The sequence below is a fragment of the Phocoena sinus genome, chromosome 21 (assembly GCF_008692025.1).
Source record: "Phocoena sinus isolate mPhoSin1 chromosome 21, mPhoSin1.pri, whole genome shotgun sequence".
Taxonomy (NCBI): domain Eukaryota; kingdom Metazoa; phylum Chordata; class Mammalia; order Artiodactyla; family Phocoenidae; genus Phocoena; species Phocoena sinus.
The window spans coordinates 90,143-111,170 of NC_045783.1; the positions used below are offsets into that span (position 1 = coordinate 90,143).

General features: G+C 49.5%; 1 protein-coding gene across 7 annotated transcripts in view; it reads left to right on the forward strand.

Moving 5' to 3' along the window:
• The window catches only part of DCTD (dCMP deaminase), a 28,220-nt gene extending 25,094 nt beyond the window's left edge, over positions 1–3,126 (forward strand). For all 7 annotated transcript variants that reach the window (XM_032618409.1, XM_032618407.1, XM_032618405.1 and 4 more), the window contains one exon: positions 942–3,126. In XM_032618409.1, the coding sequence (XP_032474300.1) occupies positions 942–1,066 (125 nt within the window). In that variant the 3' untranslated portion in view covers positions 1,067–3,126. The remainder of the gene's footprint in view (positions 1–941) is intronic.
• Positions 3,127–21,028: the final 17,902 nt, after the last annotated feature.

Sequence of the window (21,028 nt, forward strand, 5' to 3'; positions counted from 1 at the left end):
AGGTGAAAATAACCTGCCAGGTTGGAACACTGGGAATTCTTTTTACAGTCGTAGTTTAAATTGAGATTTTAAGTCATTGATATTTATATGCTTTACCTTTGGTAGGCACAGATTGGGAGGTATGTGTTACTTACAAGTCAGTTCAACCACCTTTGGTTTCTGGTAGAAACTTCTTTTCGACTGAAAACTTTTGAAGAAGTTCCTTTATATATAGTCTTTGTGTCAGCAGTTGGGGTCCTTGTAATTGGTAACATACCTCACCTTTTGGGTTACTCTTTAGGGATATAGGTTATACGTAATGAATCTCTTGCACTATTGTGCGTTCTGAGACACAATTTATTTACATAACGCTAATTAGATATTTACTGTATACTGACTTTTTTTAAGGAATATGTTTAGTCCCCATGTATGTTCTTTTCACCTGCTTGAGAAGGTATATTAATGAGTAAAAAATGTCATGGGTTTATTTTACTTCTGCATTTATAGAACATGGTTTTAAAAATGACTCCACTAGAGCTGGTTGTTTTGTATTGAGAGCAAAAGAAATTTTGCTCTTTTTTTTTGCTTTAGAGCAATTCCAAGTTGGCTGCAAAAATATCCTAGACAATAAGATAAATCTGGTGGGGAAACTAGTCATTGGATGTCATGTCATGCAGCTAACTTGTTAGAAATCCTCTGACTTCCCGATAATTCATGAACTCAGCTAGCTGACGAACACACAAACCAAGCCGCCCCATGCATCTTTTTTTGTCTTAGTCTTTTCCGGTCCGTGTTTCTCTCGGTATGGTGCACTGTAATTGGCTCCTATAGAGACAAAATATCAAGCGAATACCGGGAAATTTTCTTCCTCCCCGCAGAAAATGTAGGTTAAGCCAAAGTAAACAAATGGCTCTAACTACTCACTAGATAATATCTTTATATGTTTTGTTTCTTACCTTTAGGAAATTCACACCAAAGTGCAGCCAGATTGTCATTGACTTTGATTCAATTAACAGCAGACCGAGTCAGACGCTCCAGTGACTTACATCTCATTAAATCTCCAGAAGATTGGATTATCCTCTTCTAAGAAGCTGCTAATGCCTTTCATCTTGAAGTTACACATAACTTTTTAATAGCCGGGACGGCAAAAGTCGACATCTGAAGAATGTAAAAGCTCAAATCTTCCTGACTCGCTCTCCTGTCACGTGGAATCTGCATCTGTTGAAACTATCGATTTAGGGTGTAAAATAAAGGAGCTGTGGGTGCGCACGGGGCTGGAGCGGGCACCTCCCCTCCTGTCCCCTGATTCGCTGGGACGCTGGTGGCTGCGCAGAAGGGCATCAGCCGTGCGTCGTCCACTGCGTTTCACAGCCGTTCTTCAACGCCACGTGTGCTGGGAGGACAAACAAATAACTGTGGCTGTGTGCCTACCGGGATGAGCAGACACGCTGATCTGAACATCGGGCCCGAATGAAGCATCACATGTAATGCCCTTGGGGAAAGGAAAGGAGCCGCAAGACAGTAGCATTTAAGTGTTTGCTTTCGAGAGTTGAGGGAGCCCCCAGCCGCCCAGCCACCCGCCCAAAAGTCCTGGACGGGGTGCGCCTTCGTCCTGGCAGATGATGAGTGCAACTGAGCGGGCGTTCTTTCCCCCGCTCTGCTGTCCTGCCTCCCACAGGGCGGTGCCGCGGTGTGCCTCTGCACGGTGGGGACGTCTGTTGTTCGTGCTTCTTATTCTGGCTTTGTGGGTTACACAGAGCTCTTACATTAGTTTATTTGAGTAATGAGTCGTTCCCCGGGGAAGGCAGCCCGTCGTCGCCCTGCGTCACCCCCAGGTCCACACCCTGCCCGGGGGCGGAGCCCCGCACCGCTGCTGCACGTGCCAGCACGGTTCATTCCCAGGGCTGCTGTCTCCCGTCCTGTAAGTGAAATGAACGTGAGGAGGTGTCAGTTCCGTCCAGATCTCTTGGTGACAGGAGCTCACTTGCGCTCCTGGTGCCCTGCCTTCATTGACACACATCTCACCTTCCTAATCACTTCGATTTGGGGGATGGGTGGCAGTGCACCTTGTCTTTAATCTCATTTCATTTTTATTAAATGTGCTCAGTACCTTCGTTGAGAAAATGGTTCCTTTATCCTAAAGATCATGACCATTTTAAAGTGCTCTTACATCTTTATGAGTTTTTATATTGTTTCTGAGGTTTTGGATTCCGTATTCTGGGGCACGTCATTTCTGTGTTGTCTGTGAAGCACACTTGCACATGTTTTAATGCTCAGAGAACAGTTTGAGGCACGGATGCCATGTGCCTTCCCCAGGAGATTGAAGATGTCCGGGAAGGCTCTCTTCCCTCTCTCTCTCCATCGTGCCCTGCTCCTGTCTCGGGTGTGGCCATCTGATCTGACAGGTCATCTCCACCACCCAATAGGTCCCAGGCCTCCTCCCTCCCATAATCCTCCAGTCTCCAGTGCTGGCTTGTCTGCTGCTTTCCTACCGTATTCTTTCTCTAAATCTCCTTTTCTCGCCTCAAATTTTTTCTCTCTTATCTCCTCCAAACCCCCTGCCCTCTGCTCTAAAATGCATAAAACAAAAACAAAAAGTATATAGACGCAAGAAATCAGTAAAGATATTTAAAGATAGAAAATACGTTAGATTTTTGTGTTGCTGTGAATGAGTTGTGAGCCCTTTCAGCAAGGAATGTGTCATTGTTTATGTCACATTCGTAAATATGTCTAGGGGCTACTGCCCTGCACAGTCAGCCTTCTGTGTTTACGGATTTCTGCATCTGCGGATTCAACCAACCTCACATGGAAAATGTTCAGGAAAAAGTTCCAGAAAGTTCCGAAAAGCAAAACTCGGGTTTGCCGTGCACCTCACAGGCAGATACTGCGTGTTTTACGTATTGGAGGTCAGTTGCAGCCCTTCTTGAAGCAAGTCTCCCAGCGCCATTTTTTCAGCAGCATTTGCACACTTCACGTCTCTGCGTCACATTTTGATAATTCTCACGATATTTTAAACTTTTTCTTTACTAACGTTTATTATGGTGATCAGTGATCTTTGAGGTTTTACCGTTGCAAAAAGATTATACGACTCCCTGAAGGTTCTGATGATGGTTCGCATTTTTTAGCAATAAAGTATTTCTTGATTAAGGTATGTGCATTTTTTAGACATAATGCTGTTACGCACTTAATACACTACCGTAAACGTAACTTCTGTATGCACTTGGAAACCAAAAAATGTGTGTGACTTGATTTATTGTGATACTTGCTTTATTGCAGTGGTCTGGAACCGAGCCAGCAGTATCTCCAAGGTCTGCCTGTATATAGTGTTTATATTGTGTACAACTATTGACATAGCATTTACATTGTATTAGGTAGTATAAGTAATATAGAGACGATTTAAACTATACAGGAGGATATCCGTAGGTTATATGCAAATACTACGCCATTTTATTTAAGGTACTTGAGCGTCGGCGGGTTTGGGTATCCACGGGGGTCCTGGAACCAGTCCTCCAGGACACCAAGGGTCGACTACAGTGCATCTAATTTATTTAACTTTGATACTGTCTTATATTTTGTCCCTTCTTGTTACATTGAGTTTTAGTGAAAAACATTTTTTTTCTTTTCCTTACTGGGAGGAGGTGAACAGGGGGGATCCTTGCTAAGCAGGAAGCACGTCTTTTGACGGTCCGGGGGGCTGTGTACGTGGTGCTCGTCCCCCCAGTGTGGGTATATAAGGCTTCCACGTATAGACCATGTTGCTGAACTTGACTTCCTGGTGACTGGAGTGTGCGTAATTACGTGTTAGTTTCCCATATCACTATAGGAGGAGTGGAATCTTCTGGCCAGAGAACTCTGTAGATATCAACGTTCCAGTCAATAGAGGTTTGCTTTGAACTGTTGCCTTTGGGAACAGTATTCCAGAAGAAAGGCGGTTTGAGCCTTCTTTTGCCTTGCAGACTCTGTTAGATAATTGTGGTGGATGGCGGTTGTATCCGAGGCAGTGTTGCTGCCTGTCATGGGTAATAAATGACAATAAGGAAACCATCTTTCGCTGAACTGTTGGTGGGAGAACTGCATTTAAAAGGCAAAATTTCTGAGGGAAATGATGGGAATTCCATTTCCCTGACACATTTTATGCTTTTTCTTCTTTTTCAAAGAATCCATCCTTAAAGACTTCTGAAGCCCAACAAGATACAGCAGTGGAAGTGATCTAAGATATTGACCATTTCCTCCTAAATTAAAAATGAAGCAAAATAAGGGAACAAGCATAAAAAGAAAAATTGAGAAGAGCTTGAATAACAATTTAGGCCTATACAACCAGTGATCTAAACTTCCTCTATTCCAGGCCTAAGTTTTGATCTTCCGACGTCTACATCCACTTGAGGATTACGAATATTTAGGTTGGCGAATCGACTGTTGCAGAAAGAGAGCGCGAGAGTGCAGGGCAGGTAGTTTTCCTGTGAGTGACACGGGTGAGAAGTTCTCACACGCACAGTTCACTTGGTTTTGCTTTTTAAAGTGAGGCTACGCTGAACATGGTGGATTCCACAAGTCATCAGTCAGGAGGGCTGCCTTGAGCTCCGTGGGAGGACTCGGCTCTCCCCACTTAACCTCCTGCCAGGGAACCATGGTGATGAGGGATTAGCATCGGCAGAAGCCAGCAAAATAACCCTGGGCCCAGGACTTTTTGGAATCGGGATCACATTTAGAGGGAAAGGCTTATCCCATTTAGATGAGAGGTGCCCAAGGATTCTGGAAAGATGTAGAGCTAGGCCGATTTTTCAGGACTGTTGGAGAGGTGGAAAGCCATTAATTCAAAAACTGCATTTAAAAACAGAGAAAGACTAGCTGCTGGCAGCTGAAGATACGGACCGGACTCGAAGAGGGAGCGCAGGGCTGGAAGGAAGAGGTCTACTTGGCAGCTGGCCTCCGAAAAGAAGGGCAGCATCGGGCTGTACGAGTCTCCAAATGGTTGCCGAGCGCCTCGCCAAGTACAAAGTGGGTTCTCCAATGCTCCCTCGCTTAGAGTCGGAAGACAGAATCGTTAGATGAAGCCCAGCTTTGCCAGTCTCACTCTCCACCTGCCAGGGCCTGCCGACGCGGCCTGCAGTTTATTTTCCCTGGGATTGAGTTGTCTGCAGTGTCCATATCCACTGAGTGAGGCCAGAGGGGAGAGGGCAGGGGTCAGAAGTGGGTGTGCGCAGATGCCTGGCTCTTACTCCATTTCCAAGGTGACTTATTTTAAAAGATTGTAAAGGTTTTTCACTAAATTAAATTGAGCTCAGTATTTCCAAAGAAAACTGGGGAAGAGTTCTGTACGCCACCTGCCCACCACTCAGTAGCAGAGTTGCTCGGTGAAGCCCACGGATCTCACAGGCCTGGAGCCTGAAAATGATGCCGCCCTTCTTTCCGGAGGCCAGCTGCCAAGTAGATCTCTTCCTTCCAGCCCTGCGCTCCCTCTTCAAGTCCGGTCCATATCTTCAGCTGCCAGCGGCTGGTCTTTCTCTGTTTTTAAATACATTTTTTAAATGTAAAATATACATAGCAAAATTTACCATCTTAACCATTTTCAAATATACCGTTGAGTGATAACTACATTGACATTTTTTGTGCCCCCATCACCACTATCCAGCTCCAGAAGTCTTTTCACTTACAAAACTGAAACTCTGTGCCTGTCAAACAGTAACTCCCCATTCCCCTCTCCGGCCAGCCCCTGGCAACCAGCATTCCACTTTCTGTCTCTGACTGATCCAGCTACCTCCCATAGTGGAATCATACAGAATTGTTTCTTTGTGACTCTGGCTGATTTCACCTAGCACAGTGTCCGGTGTTTGTCCATGTTGCAGCACGTGTCAGACCTTCCTTCCTTTTGAAAGCCGAATAATACTCCATTGTACGCCACATTTTGTTTCTCCATGTGTCTGTTGATGGACTCTTGGATTGTTTCCACCTTTCGGCTGCCATTTTCTTTTTGTTTGTTTGTTTTTTGCGGTACGCGGGCCTCTCACTGTTGTGGCCTCTCCCGTTGCGGAGCACAGGCTCCGGACACGCAGGCTCAGCAGCCATGGCTCACGGGCCCAGCCGCTCCGCGGCATGTGGGATCTTCCCGGACCGGGGCACGAACCCGTGTCCCCTGCATCTGTGTGTGTGTGTAAACCAGCCTTTCTGAGAGGCTCGTAATGTGCTTCCCTTGCTCGCGCACAGCTTTCTATGTCTCTTTCAAGACTGAGCTGGGATCCTGCCTTCTCTGTAAAGTCTCCCCAGGTCTTCCTCAGCTGGAACTGATCTATTTCTTCTCTGAAATCCTACAGCGGTTATTGTCAGCAACCATCTTTTCGGCAGTGAATCGTGCACAGTTTTATGACAACTCTCCCACCATCTAGAACTGTTACTGAGACATTTCACTTAACTTTTCACAATGATCTCTTCCTGCTGTAACAGGATGATTAACTCCATGAGAGCATGTGTGTCTCGTGTATCTTTGTACCCACCGCCTTCCATTCCACCCACATCTTTGCATCGTACCTTACACAGATGTGTTTAATATTTCCATTTGAAAATTATGGACCTGATTGCACTTTAATTCAGTGAAGCGGCTGATCAGGAGCCAACTTCCTAGATCATTTTTTCCCGATTTCCTCCTGAACAGCCTGAAGAAATATGGTCAAACAGAATGCAAGAGAAAGAAGTCTTCCTGTTAGCATCCAGGGTTAACGGGCACATTTATCTTTGAGAGAGAAGGGAGATTATTATTTAAATGTCTTATTTTTGGCTTCTGTGTTTCAGTTAAAGCATGCTTACATATGGTTTTGGATTAGAAGGTTGGCAATAATATACACACTTGCCAAGACCCTAGAGATGATGTTTCCATTTAGACCCTTCTGATTAGAGGATGGCTTGACCTTTACAGGTCTTAAATCACTATAGACTGCTCACTGTTGCAGGGATGCTTTATTTTAACTTTTGTTAATGAAAATTGTTACATCTTTGGTATTGTTAAAAATGCCATTTGGTCCAGGTTTTAGATGGGCATTTTGGGATTGCTTCCCCTGGCACAGCAGTGCATGGCATGCAGCCTTTTGTGTTCATTCTCCTGCCCTTCCCCTGTTTTTCTTGAAGAAGCAGTCATCAGCAATATATGCAGCTATAAGTAACAGACACCTGACTCTCAGCGGCTTAAACAAAAAATATATTTTTCTTACATAATAACTGCATTTGCTGGAGTTAGTTCAGCTACTCGATGATGTCGGCAAAGATGTAGGCTTTTTTTTTTTATTTTAACTTGGCTTTCTTTAGCATTATGTCTTAAAGCTCGTTTTGTCAAGCTCCAAGTGTCCCCTTAAGTACAAGAAGGGGGAGATGGGAGGTGGGGCAAGCAAGAGACTTCTCCCCTCTTGCCTGTCCTTTTTATCAGGAAAGCAGAAGCTTTCCCAGAAGCTCCCAGCTAATATTCCCTTATGTCTCATTGGCCACAAGTGGGTCAGTTGTCCCCTTAGCTGCAAGGGAGGCTGTCAGGGTGCTTGCATTCCAAGTTCTGTAGTGGAGTCTGCAAGGGAGAAGGAGGTTAGTAGCAGAAGCTACGAATGATTTGGGCCTTACTTGAGAAATTGCATAATGGTCTAATTATGTACTTTCTACTCAACTGCTGTTCACATACTAGGTGTTAAAGTATTAATTGAGTTGAAAAGTGATACCTCCTTCACAGGAAGTTTGTGAACTTTTGTAGAAAAGGGAGGAGTATTTTAATAGCCATTTCAGAAAATTGTAAACACTCTTCTTTGATAACACACCAGAAGTTGGTAAGTGATAGTTTCTTAAAGCATAGCTGCTATGTAAAGTATGAAACCACATCAGAAATGAACATTTCCTGTTAACTTACATGGAAACCCACTGGTCTGTCTTGTACTTTGAATTGATGTTTTACCTGTGCGTGCTGTTATAACATGCCTTGGTCATTTGGAAAATCCCGGTTCACTGAGTTATGTAGATCTTCCACATGTTGACTCCTCTCATGGTACAGTATCCAAAAATCACTTTTATAAATATCACAACTGATCTCATTCGAAAGATCCTTTAAGTATTGGGAAGCTGTCAAACTCATGGCGCCAGACAAGTTTACCGAAACTCTACTTTTATCTTAAAAGCTTGACCTTTAGCATTTCTTCTTCCTTGATGCCCTGAGTTCTAATGAAGACTGGGACCGCTTTCTGGGGCCTGCTTGTTCCTTGCTTCCTTTTCATTGAGTGGGAACAGTGGTGTTTCTGTCTAAGCCCCACGAGGCTGATTGGCCCTCTTCTTGGTAGAGTTAGAGATTTTAATTACCCGCGGCAGCCCTCGAAGAGGTGATAAGCGACAGGGCATCACCACTTGGACAACACAGGTCGGCACTGATTAGCGCGGCTGGTTAGAGCCACGACTAATGAGGCCGAGGTCACGGACTCGGCCCTGAAGCCCAGGCAGCCCGGCCACCCTCCAAATCGCCGCCCCGCCGCGTCAGCTGCCTCCGCAGATGCCCGCTGCCTTCTGGAAGGGGGCCAGGGAGGCACGAGCCAGCAGCCAGCAAGGGCTCCTTTCGTTTAAAACCAAACAAAATAAGAACAGGGTCTCTAATGCGCCACCCCCGGCGATCCCTCTCTAGGAATATCAGACTTAATTACTTACATTTAATTTGTTAGCCATTGGCTGGTGAATTTTTTAAAAACCCGATGATTAATTAGCATTCTTATAATAAGCACCATTAAGATCTATTAATGAGAGTTGCGATGGATCAACGATTTAATTTTCTTAATAAAATGAATCGGGAAAGTATTGTTTAGGAGGAACTCCATACTGCGAGCATATGCTCTCTGCCTGTTTTGTGACCTTGATTTGTTTTGCGAGCCAGAAATGGAGCGGAGGATAAGCTGATTGCGGTACGTCCGCCAGCAGCTCTGACTTCCCAGAGCGAAGCCGGGCTGCGCGCGAGGACAGCGGAGTGTTCACGCAGCTCGCAAGCACCACAAGCTAAGGAGGGCGAAGCCCGCTGCAGCCTGTCCTGTCCCTTTCCTGCTGCATCCCCGGTGACGCTCACCGAGACAGGCTGACCGCAGCCTGTGACCCACGTCACACCCAGGACAAGTGGGAGGAGGGTGCAAACTGGCTTCAGAAACGTGCCCGGCCAAAGCGCACCTGTCGGTAAATCCAGCGCTTTGCTGCCGGGTATGAACGTCCGTCTTCATGGCACGTCTTGATCAAGCAGCCACCCGGGAGGGAAGGCTCCAAAGGGCAGGAGGTACAGAGCAGCACCGTGACACGTGCCTGCCCCGAGCCCCCAAACAGCAACAGCGCCCGGCTGGCTTTCAAAGCGTCGCGGCGCGTTCTCCCGGGGCGACAGGTGCGCGGCTCGGATGCGATTCAGCGAGGGGCTCCTTGCCCGTCACCGACCGTCGGGCTGTAGAGGGCCGGCTGGGCGGGACGCGGAGGTGGCGGCCCGGGCCGGGGCCCAGAGCTCCGGGCTCTGCAGCCTGGACGCGGGACCCGGAGCCCGCGCAGGTCCCGAGAGCCCGGCCCCCGCCCCCGCCCTGCTGCCTGGGGAGCCCAGTCTGAGTGAGTAGCGGATCGGCTGCCTCAGCCCCCGAGGGTGGCGCCCGTGAACGTGGCGCGCGCGGGCGCTGGCTGCGCTTTGGCCCAGCTGGGAAGTCGGCCGGGCCCGGCGCAGGCAGCCCGGGTCCCCGCGGGCCGATGCTTTTCCCACGTGCTTTCGTGCGGTCCCTCCGCGGGGCGGGGATGATGCTTCAATTCAGACTCGCTCAGCCAGGGCTCTTCAGAGCCTCACTGTGGGGGGACGGGCGCCCTGCCTGTGACGGCTCCCTCCTCCTGCCTGTCCTCTCTTCCACACGGCCGTGCCGTTGCTCGCCGGCCGAGTGAGTTGTTAGTGTCCCCCGGCTGCGGTCGGCAGGCTTCCACTCCGGCGGGGGCGGCAGCGGCCCTGCAGGGAAGATGCGAGGCTCCTGGAATGCCCGCGTGGTGCCCGTGCGCTTGGAGCCTTGGAGCTCCGTGTGAATCTGCGGCCGTGGTGCGCAGCCTCGCACAGCGGTTGCTGAAGAACGTCAGAGTTGACAGTCTTCTTCTGTTCTTCAACTGTCCACTTACCCAGCCTTCTGCAGCCTCAGAGCTAGAACCGGGATGAAAATGCAGGCTTCCCGACTCCGAAGGCCTCGCCAGGATCCTGGGCCGAGTCACACTGAGCTAAGGCAGGCACGCGGGACTCTGCGGACCTCACGCGCCGCTGGGTTTCCAGCCTCCCTCCGAACCTCCTGTTCCTGGTGCTCTGACCTTGCTGTGGCCTCTGTTTTGTTTCTCGGACATTCCTTCCCAGGTCAAGGCTGCCGCACTTGCTATTTTTCCTTCCTGGGTGGGAGCTTCCTCCCCCAGCCCTTGCCATCGCTGAACGCAGCTCAAGCCTTGCTCTTCAGAGACGCCAACCCTGACTACCTGCTCCCCCGTGGCCTCAGCCTCCAGTTACCGTTACCCCAGCCTGGCAGGGGTCGTGTTGTGTCACTCCTGGAAGCCCCATCCTCTGGGTTCTCTGTGAATGACGTCCCTACAGTCGTGCCAAAGAGTGGTCCTTGGAAGCTTTCCTATCTTGGGGTAGGGCTGATCATGGCCAGGCCAGCTGCAGCGGAGGCAGACTGCCCAGTTCCAGACCCTGGACTCAGATCCTTTGCTGGGGTGCGGCAGGTGCTGGGGGGACAGGCCAGCCACAGCTTTGGAGACACAGTGCGGACTCACAGTTGCGCCGTAATTGGGGCAGGTGGTGATGGGAGGGAGGGAAGGCCACAGGTTTTCCAAGAGGCAGTGAGCAAGCGAGGGGACCAGCCCACGGTGGGGACCACGGGAGGCTCAGAGGAGCCAGGGAGGGGCGCCAGGAGCGGGGGTCTAAGTGAGCAGCAGGGAGAGACTGTGGGCAGGTGACAGAGCCCCAGTCCCCCGGGCAGGACCGCAAGAGGGGAACCGCCGGAGCACGGCAGGCAGGCCCCCTGTCCTCAAGGGGCTGGGCTGTCGGGCAGTGACCTCCTCGCCAGAACTGGGACCCGACCTCAGTCACCGGGACGAGCCAGGGGCTCAAGCTCCCGAGTCCCTGTCTTAAGGACCATCCTTCCTCCAGTATGTCAAGAAGCTCTGCTCAGGGGTAGGAAGCCAGGAGGACGTGGACTCGACACAGTCCCGGGAAGGCGCCGGGAAGAGCTTATTACAACTGAGAACCATATATGGAGAAAAAAATAAATCTGATCGTTTGATGCATTAAATACAGTCATTTTTCCCCTGAACATTTACTTGCATTACATCCTCCTGGAACGGTGTGTCAGAAGAATACATAACCCCACCCCCCTTTTTCTTTTCAAATAACAATTTTTCCCAATGACACAGAAGAAAGGATTCCCGAGTTGGCTCAGGGCTCCCATGGCCTGGTGTACGGCCTCTCACACAGAAACCTCATCAGGAAAACCAGAGTTCACTCCGTCCTACTGACACCCCCTCCCTCTCTTGAGATTTAAACAAGGACGTGTGAGGCAAACAGAGATTCTCGGTAGAAAAGTCTCACGAAAATTGGTGCAAAGTGTGATTTTAAATATCTGGTGCCCAGGGGTGAGGCGGGAGGGAGGGATGAACACGTGGATTTTTAGGGCAGTGGAACTACTCTTAATGATAAAGCTGGATACTTCTGTCAAACCCACAGAATGTACAGCACAAAGAGTGACCCCAAGTACAAACCATAGGCCTTAGTTCATAATCACGTATCAGCATTAGATTATCAGTTGTGACAAATGTGCCGCGCTAATGCAAGATATTAATAACAGGAGAATTTGTGTGCATGGCTTCTATGGGGAGAGAACTGAGGGATAATATGGGAACTCTACTTCTCGCTCAATTTTTCTGCACATCTAAAACTGCTTTAGTGGCTTCCCTGGCGGTCCAGTGGTTGAGACTCCGCGCTTCCACTGCAGGGGACGCAGGTTCCATCCCTGGTCGGGGAACTAAGATCCCACATGCTGTGCAGTGCAGCCAAAAAAAAAAAACGTCTTAAAAATAAGATCTGACATTTAAAAAAATCTAAACTTCCAGCTATAAGATAAATAAATACTAGGGATGTATATGATATGGTTCAATAAGATAAATAGAATTGATATTGCTGCTGTACATTGCGTACGTAAGTTGTCAAGAGAGAAAATCCTGAGTTCTCATCACAAGGAAAAACATTTTTTTCTTTCTGTTTAATGTTGTCTCTCTAGGAGATGATGGATGTTCACTAAACGTATTGTGGGCATCATTTCATGTTGTGTGTAAGTCACATAATTCTGCTGTACACCTTACACTTACACAGTGCTGTATGTCAATTATATCTCGAAACTGGAAGAAAAGAAACCTAAAAAAAGGTGGCCAGGTCACAATGAACAATTTGAGTGAGAAGCCACTCAGAAAAGTACAAAAGGGCCAGAAAGAAAGGGCACATGCACCCCGTTTCCTTTGCTACTTTCTACACCATAAGGATGGACGTACTCGGATGAGAAACCCTTGTTGCGTTTGCACGACGATGATAGTAATGAATTATGAGTTTTCTGAGGCGGATAGGTGTACAGATATCCAAACAAAGGAACAAAAATCACCAAAGTTAGGTATCAGGATCTCCTTCACGTTCTATGGTCTTTTTGTCTGCTGGGATCTCTTTCTCCCTAGGTGTGAAATAGAGACAAGTTAGATGAGTTTCCCCTTCTAGTATATTTAAAAGAGGATCTTGGAGTCAAGCAAAATTGGAAGAAAAAAGTTGGAACTAGAAAGGATAGTGCTGGGTGAAATTCAGCAGAGGGGCTCCATAGTGAAACAGACTAAGGGTGGTGAGGAGTGTGAAGGTTGAGGGAAAAATGGAGAAAAAAATAGTTATTCTTGAAGGCCTGAAATAGGCAAAAGTGGAGACATTTAAAGGGATAGGAGCCCCGGGGAGAAATAAGTCAAGGACAGCACGGAGGAGAGGGTACAGCTTCTTAGGAGAATAGAGAGTGGTCAGTCCTTTCAGGAGGAGCCAGATGGGGTTCCGGGGTAGGTGGACCGGCCCCAGTGCTGCTATCATGTCTGAAATGACCCCTTCACGAAACACCGCCCACAGCCATGTGCACGGCGGCACTGGTCACGGTAGCCAAGAGGTGGAAGCAGCCCAGGAGTCCGTTGATGGATGGGTGGATAAACAAGCTGTGGCATCTCATTGCAATGGAATATTATCCAGCCTTAAAAAGGAAGGAAATCCTGACACCTGCTACAACACGGATGAACCTTGAGGATATTATGCTAAGTGAAGTAATCCAGTAACAAAAAGGCAAATACTGCATGATTGCACTTATACAAGCTACCCCGGGTAGTTAAAAATACATAGAGACAGAAAGTCGCAGGGTGGTTACCAGGAGCCCAGGGCAGTGGCGATGGGGAGGTCGTTTAATGGATACAGAGTCTCAGTTTTGCAAGACGAGAAAACTCTGGAGGATACACTTCACACCACTGAACTGTGCACTTAGACCTGATTAAGATGGTCAATTTTACGGTACTCGTGCTTTACCACAATGAGAAATAAAACCAAAACAGCTGCCCCACCCCTGGAGTGGTCACCAGGGGCCACATCGTGAATTTTCTCATCATTTTGGAGGATCTTCTGAGCTGCGCTCCTGACTTGGCCCTGTCCCCAGCTCTGTCCCTCTCTACAGTCCCTCGGTCCCCAGCCATCCTTGCTCTCAACTCAAGGATCCAAGGAAGCACATGCTCAGCTTCCTGGTTATGCCTTGTTTTCTCTGCCCGAGGGTCTCGGGCTGTCTCAGGAGGACGGCCCTGCATTGCCCCGTTCCCTAGGACCCCGCAGTACAGACTGCCCCCCACCGTGAGTGCCCCTTAGCTCCCTGGGCCTCTCACCCCGCCCTCGTTGGCATACGTACAATTGTAACACGACTGTGCAGGGAGCAGGGCTTGCTCTGGACCCCGTGCTCCCGGGAATTCGAGGCACAGCCGAATTTCTATTATCACTTAGTAACTGGAGTTTTGCAGGCTTGGGATTACTGCTAACGGAAAGCAAATGGGCTACGAATCAAGAGATAAGCCCTTCAACAGCCAGCACCACTCGGTAAAGCAGAGAGGCTATCGTGGCACTTTACGTGCCTAGAGATCATCGTTTGTCGAAAGATTTGCAAACTCCTCACTAGCCCAGAAACACGATGCCCCGCTAGGCTGTCCAGCGGCCCGGACCGGCCCTGCCTGGTGGGAGCAGCTAAGTGCCTGCCCAGCAGGGAAGCACGGCTGGCTGCCCGAGGCCCAGGCGCACCTCCTTGGCAGGGGAGAGATTTAATTTTGTCTTCACTCTCTGTCTGGCACCCAAACCTCAGAGAAGCCCTCAGAGCCCAAAGCCCTTCCGTATGCCCCTCCCTAGACTCCCTCAGCCTTGTCGCCCACCGCAGCCCAGAGAACAGGCGGTGACAGGCCTGGGACAAGGCTGCTGCAGGCGAGGGGCCCTGCACAGTGGCTCTTGACTCTGGGAGAGAGAAGTGGCTGTAAAGACTGACGTTTCCCGGGGTTTGCTGACCTCTGGTCTCCGGGCTCGTCTTGCCCTTTCTCCTCCGGGGAGAGTGTCAGCCCATCATACATTTACATGAGGGGCCTTTTCTCCACAGATCACATCACCCCCTCTCCAGTTGCTAAAAGGCAATTTAATATGCAGAAGCTCTGCTAGAACAGCATTAGGTTATGACATGAGGAAATGGAAAAAAAAAACAACAACACAACAACCTAAGCCCACTCTCCGCCCTTCAGTCGTCCTCTGAGAGTGACGTGGCCATTGCTCAAGGACGGAGCAGGTGTGCTGTGCTCCTGGGCTCAGCCAACGGGAGGGAAACAGAGGCAAGTTCAGCTGTTGGCCAAAGGCTGTCAGGACTCACGTGAGTTCTCAAGTTCAAGTCGCTCCCGGGGCTGCAGGGGCTCGTGTTTCCGCTCCCTCGGGTGCAGTTGCTGAGACATTTGCAGACCCCCTCCTGGAGGCGCCCCTCAGCCCCGCCCCTCAGCGGTAACTTCCTCACTCAGCCATTAAATGTCACTGCAGCCCTTTGCACAGGGGACAGAATCTACATCTAGCCGTAAAGAAGGTGGTGAAATGAAAGATGTTGTGAAATGACATTGTTTTCCAGCAGGTTTGTCATATCTCCTGCATGGAGGAAAATTGCTTTCTGTAAATCTTGGTCCAACAGAACAAAAACACCTATTTCTTTCCAGTTGGGGAGACAGCCATCCTCATGGGCATAATGAAGGTATTGTACGCTGTGACTTTTACAAAGTCTGAGGGAACCAATCTGAAATCTTGACAGATATGATCTTTCCAGGATGCACTGTTCGGTGATGGTGGCGAAAGACCTCAATTAGTTTATGAGCGAGGACAGTGGGGTGTGACCCCTTGTGCAGAGTCTAGGTGGAGCTGTCCCTGTCTGCATTTATGTTCTGGTAATTTAAAAAGATTTATATTAAGCTTTTCTTTCATTTTGAGAGTAGATTAAAATTCTAATGGAAACCATTTGTATGCATTTGTTGAATTGAATAGTATTTATGGCTGTGTTAAAAAAAACGTTGCAAAATTCTGCTGATAATGAAGTCAGTGAAGCAAGAATAAGTGTAAAAACAGGAAGAGAAGCTGAATGGAAACCGCACTGTATTAAACAAGTGTAATGAGGGAGCCGAGCCGGGTAGCGCGAGACTGGGATGAGGCCCCGGAGTGGGATAGGTTTCCTTATTTAGTGTAAGGTTTTTATAGCTCTTTTATAACTTAAAACCAAATTTACATTTCGAAATAGGCCAGATCGGGCCTCACAAACCCCATGGCCATGTCACCCTTTCCCATCATTCTTGAACCTGTGCCAGTGTCCAGGACACACGGGAAGGAAGAAAAATCTAAGCAGCGAGCCGGAGAAAAGATGCTGATCCCAGGAAAAGCAGACACTGCGCGTAAGAGGCCAGAGGTTGGCAAGTAAGGGGCAAATCTGAGCTTAGGAGCGTCAGGCAGGTAGCAGGGAGGTTGCCCCCAGCACCTTCTGGGTGGGACCAGGGACATCCCGGTACTCGGATCTGTCCGTGCACCCCTGGTGTCCACGTTCGTTGCCGTGGCCACTTGACCGGTACCTGGACTTGGAGACCGCAGTCACCTCTGTGGTGAAGGGCAGGGAGCGCTCAGCGGCCTTTGGCCAGCCGCGAAACGAGTGCCAATGACGTGACGACCTGCGAACACAAGCAAGCACAAGGCTTTCCCTCTGTCACCTTCTCCAGGGGACAGAAGCTCAGGCCTCCCATCTTGCTGGGAAGGCAGAGAAAGCTGACGTCCTGTCAACATCCATCTCAGAGCCGACAGCGGGCATTTCACCAGGAAACTCACATTTTTCTCAGAAACAGCATCTTAGAGTCAGGGAAACACCAAGCATGATGGTTAACAGCTCTAAGCGAGAAGATGGAAATTTCCTGAGAGCCCACACTGCTCTGCTCCTGGGCTGTTGTTCTTTCCTCCCAGTTGTAAGCATATTCTTTAACAGAGTTACACGGATGTCATAAAATGCCTTACAATGCATCAGAGCGGAATTGTGCGTTAGCGAATTTCACAGATGTAAAGCTGTGTTGCTGTCAACAAAAGCCTGCGTGGAAAATCAGGGGTATCTTAAGAAAGAACCGTCTTCTCTCAAAATTACACCACAGCCGGAAATGCGGATGTCCCCACACCGCCCAAAGCACAGCCCTGCGAGTCTCACCGGCCTCAGAGTCTGGGCACTTCTCCTCTATTTAGTTCACGTTGCCTCTGTGAGGCTAAAAAATGGGTCTCTCGGGTCACTGTGTACCCCCGGCACCCAGCACAGTTCCTGGCACACAGAAGGTGCTCAACACATCTTTGCCGAGCTAAACATATATGTTCTAGGGCCCAGGGGAGATGCAACATGAGTGAAACAAGCAAGGTTCCTGCTGGTCCCAGGCTAGAAACCTCAGCCCGGGGGGGTGGTGTCTGCACCTTAGGAGGCATCCAGCTCAGGTCCTCAGCCTAAGTTTGTTACTAGTGACAAGTTTTCAACATTTACTTTTCTATTAACTGCCCTTCACCCCCAATGTCAGAACACAACTTTATATAATTGAATAGAAACCCAGGGCTTCCCTGGTGGCGCAGTGGTTAAGAATCCGCCTGCCAATGCAGGGGACACAGGGCCGAGCCCTGGTCCGTGAAGATCCCACATGCCGCAGAGCAGCTAAGCCCGTGCCCCACAACTACTGAGCCTGCGCTCTAGAGCCCTCGAGCCACAACTACTGAGCCCACGTGACACAACTACTGAAGCCTGCCCACCTAGAGCTCCGCAACAAGAGAAGCCCGTGCACCGCCACGAAGAGTAGGCCCCGCTCGCCACAACTAGAGAAAAGCCTGCACGCAGCAACGAGGACCCAACACAGCCAAACATAAAAGTTAATTAATTAATTAAAAAAATAGAAACCCACAAGCCAGTTGCTAGAAGTTTTACATACTTTTGTCCTCTTTGGATTCCCGAATTAATCCTGGAAAGCAGGTGACATTATTATTATCATCATCTCGTTCACAAATGAGAAAAGAGTCGTGGGGAGATTTAATAGCTCACCTATTGTCGTATAACTACTATGCAGGAGAGGAGAATTTGATTTCATGTTTGATTCCAAGCCCAGTTAGCAAGTATTGGCTGGACATCGGTGCCTGGCACCGTGCTCGGCAGGGTTGGGGGTGTCACAGTACATTGTCCCTGCCCTCAAGAAGCTCAGAAACCGATAAGGAAAGCCCTTCATAAGCAAAAAAGAAAAGAAAAGGTTGCATAGGATGCCAAGCATTATCCTAGTGGGATGTGTGGAAACTCGCTTGGCCACACCAACTCAACAGGGGAGGTAGTGGATGGCATCAGGTTTTCCACCGGAAGGGAACTTGAACTCGTTCTTGGAAGATGAATATTTTTGCCAGGACCGCTACAGGAATACCAAGGCAGGTAAAGTCTGTGCTCAAAAGTCACCTTATCTGTGAGGGTGTCCCTGACTCCCCCATATAAAGAGCAAACTCACACCCATTCGGCCACAGCACCCTGAGCCTGTTTTGCTTCTTTTCGCCCGGCACTCAACATATACAACACGCCCCATGTATTAGGCTGAATGGTGGCCCCCCCAAATGTCCATGCTCTCATCCTCAGAGGCTGTGTATATGTTAGCTTACACGGCAAAATGAACTTGACAGATATGGCTACGTTAAGGATCTTGAGATGGGGAGATTACCCTGCATCATCCAGGAGCACCTGACGGAATCGAGTCCTTATAAAAGGGAGGTGGGAGTTCAGAAGAGAGAAGATGCTCTTCAGCTTGTCTTGAAGATGGAGGAAGCTTCTAGAATGTGGGAGGCCATGAGTCACTATTAGATGCTGAAAAAGACAAGGATGTGGATTCTGCCCTGCGTTTTACTTCTCTCTTCTCTTTCCTAAGTCTGAGGTCCTTCCATCTCTGGAGGCTGGAGGTCCACCCTCCTCTGGATTCTAGGGTTTTCCCGCCTCTGGAGTCTGGGGTCCTCCTGTCCTCTTGTGCCCCTCGCCTGTGAATCGCCTGTAGTGGCCCCTACCTTTTTGCTTTTTTGCCTGTTTAGCCCCTAAAACAATTTTGAAACAGTGTGTATCTCTTCACACATTTTTAGGTAAATAGCTCAAATTTTTAATTATATGTTTAAATCATTTTAAAAGATTTATTTTCCTGCATATTTTATATCGTCTACCTGCTTTAAACACATATTGTATTAAAATCTTGGAGCAGCAGATTTTAGCTCATCCAATTCATGAAACCAAAATGACAAAGCCAGTCTTTGCTCTCACATCAATCAGCGAAATCAGACATCATTTGGTAGAAGATGTATCAGTCCCCATGACGACCACCTCAGCTCTGCATTTGAATCTTGGCCTCAGCTGGAGAGAGGCAGCCGGTGGGCAGAGATGGATGCAGGCAGAGGGATGGGACGCTGCCTGGGATCCTTGTACAGGTGAACTGGGTGTCCGTCAAAGCGTCTAGAGATCTCCTTGCCTCGCCCTCAGGGCGTCCTCAGGAATAGTGCATTCTGGCATTGTCCCTTTTTTGGTGTCCTAGAAATGTTGACACTCCAGAGCGATTCAGGATGAGTGACGGGAAGGTTTTCTTTTTTCCCCCCCCCCAGTTTTATTGAGATATAATGGACACACAGCACTGTATAAGTTTAAGGTGTCCAGCATAATGATTTGACTTCCATACATCATGAAATGGATGGATCAGTTTCAGGAAGTTGAGAACCTGGAAGTGGATTCCCCGAAATCTGTGTGGGCTTTGGTTTCCCTGAAGACTCATGAAATAACGAAAGGGGCTTATTATTCCCTCCCTGATTAACCTCTTGATATCAGTCACGCCGCCAGCACTTTTCAGTTCTCCAGTCACCAGAGAGTCCCTGAGAACCTACCACACGCCAATACCGTGCCAGCTGTCAGGGACAGCCAAGCCATGGTTCCTGCTCCGTCTGCAGAAGCAGCAAAAGGGGACAAAGGCAGGATCGTGAAAGAGACAGGGAGCCCAGAGGGGAGAGCCCAGCTCAGCGGGGTGGTGGGCGTGCCCAGGGGGCCCAGGCGGGCTTCCCAGGGAGATGTGTCCTCTGAGGCTGGAGGGGCGGGCCCGAGAGACCACAAGAGAAGGGGAGGGACGTGTGAGAGTGGGGAAGGGCTCTGCGGGCCCAGGAACCAGCATGGGCAGGGGCTCGGCAGCTAGAGCGGGAACACGGAGGAATACAACGGTCCATCCATCCGACAAAGAGCAGGCAGTAATAAGGCCCTTTCAGTCCACTGCCTGCAGCGCACAGAGACAGAAATATCGAGGCCACACACTAAAACTAGTGACTGGCATTGAATTATGATTCCAGCGTCTCAGCAGGAAGGCCGGAGCCGTGACCTCTCTTCATGAGACGTGCTGTCTATTCTAGCAGTTTTTGATTTCAAAGCATTTAATCGCTGTCAATTAATTAAGCCTCTAAAGGTGCAAAAGTGCAAAGTGGACTTATCTCCATTTCAGAAAGGCAGAGCGTCAGTCCAACGAAACCCTACGGTCTGCCTGAGACTGGCTCCAGCCCGGCATCAGGGGCCCACGGTGGCGACAATGGCCACACTGCCCCGCTCGCCCCTCGGGCCCTGACTAATAGAGTCACCAGGTGCGCCCGTGAAGAGGGGGCCCGGCCCTGCCCAGCCGGCCACCTGCCCGTCGGGGGGTGGCGGCAGCCTGGAGCTCCTGTTCTTGCCTTTGCTTTTCTTTGCACAGCAATGCCAGTCCCAGGAGAAGACTGCTTTCCCAAGAGGAGCTTAAGCTTTTTGGCTTTCGTTTTAAATACGCCTTGCTTTACTTTTTTTTTTTTTCTTTTCACTTCACAGAGATAAGTGAAAATCCCACAGGTGGTGGTCCTCACCAAAAGGACAGGAGAACCGAGGCCTTGCCGAGGACGCAGGGAGAGAGTTGACCAGGTGGCCCGTCGCACGCGCCCTCGGTCAAGGACACAGGTGTGCACGGGGCCACCTGCAGGTCGGTGGGAGGGGCCGGGAGGATGCCTGGAAAGCTGCGTATTTGAATGGAAGGTCTCCAGGGCACGGCAGCGGCAGTGGCTTTTGCCATTTTGTCTTGTAAGGGCTGTCAGCTGGCGTGCAGCAGGCACCTGCTTTAATTCGGGGTTTGCTGGAGCAGCTGCCTTTTGGACGAGGGAGTGGAGAGAAGTCCCCGACTCCCGGTGGCCGTGCTCGCCTGTGTGTGGCACTCAGGGCCGCGGTCTGCCAGAACGCTGTCGCTGGCACAGGGCCTAGGGAGGGGCGTCCCTTTAGCCAGAAAGATGCATTTTTCTTCTTTTGGCTTCCGAGCTGCAGGAGAGCAGCCTGACTTCTCAGCTTTAGCCAGCAGAGTTGGGCCACCTGCAGTGTCCTAAGGCAGGCGCAGCCACGGGGCTGTGGGAGGAGTGCGCCAG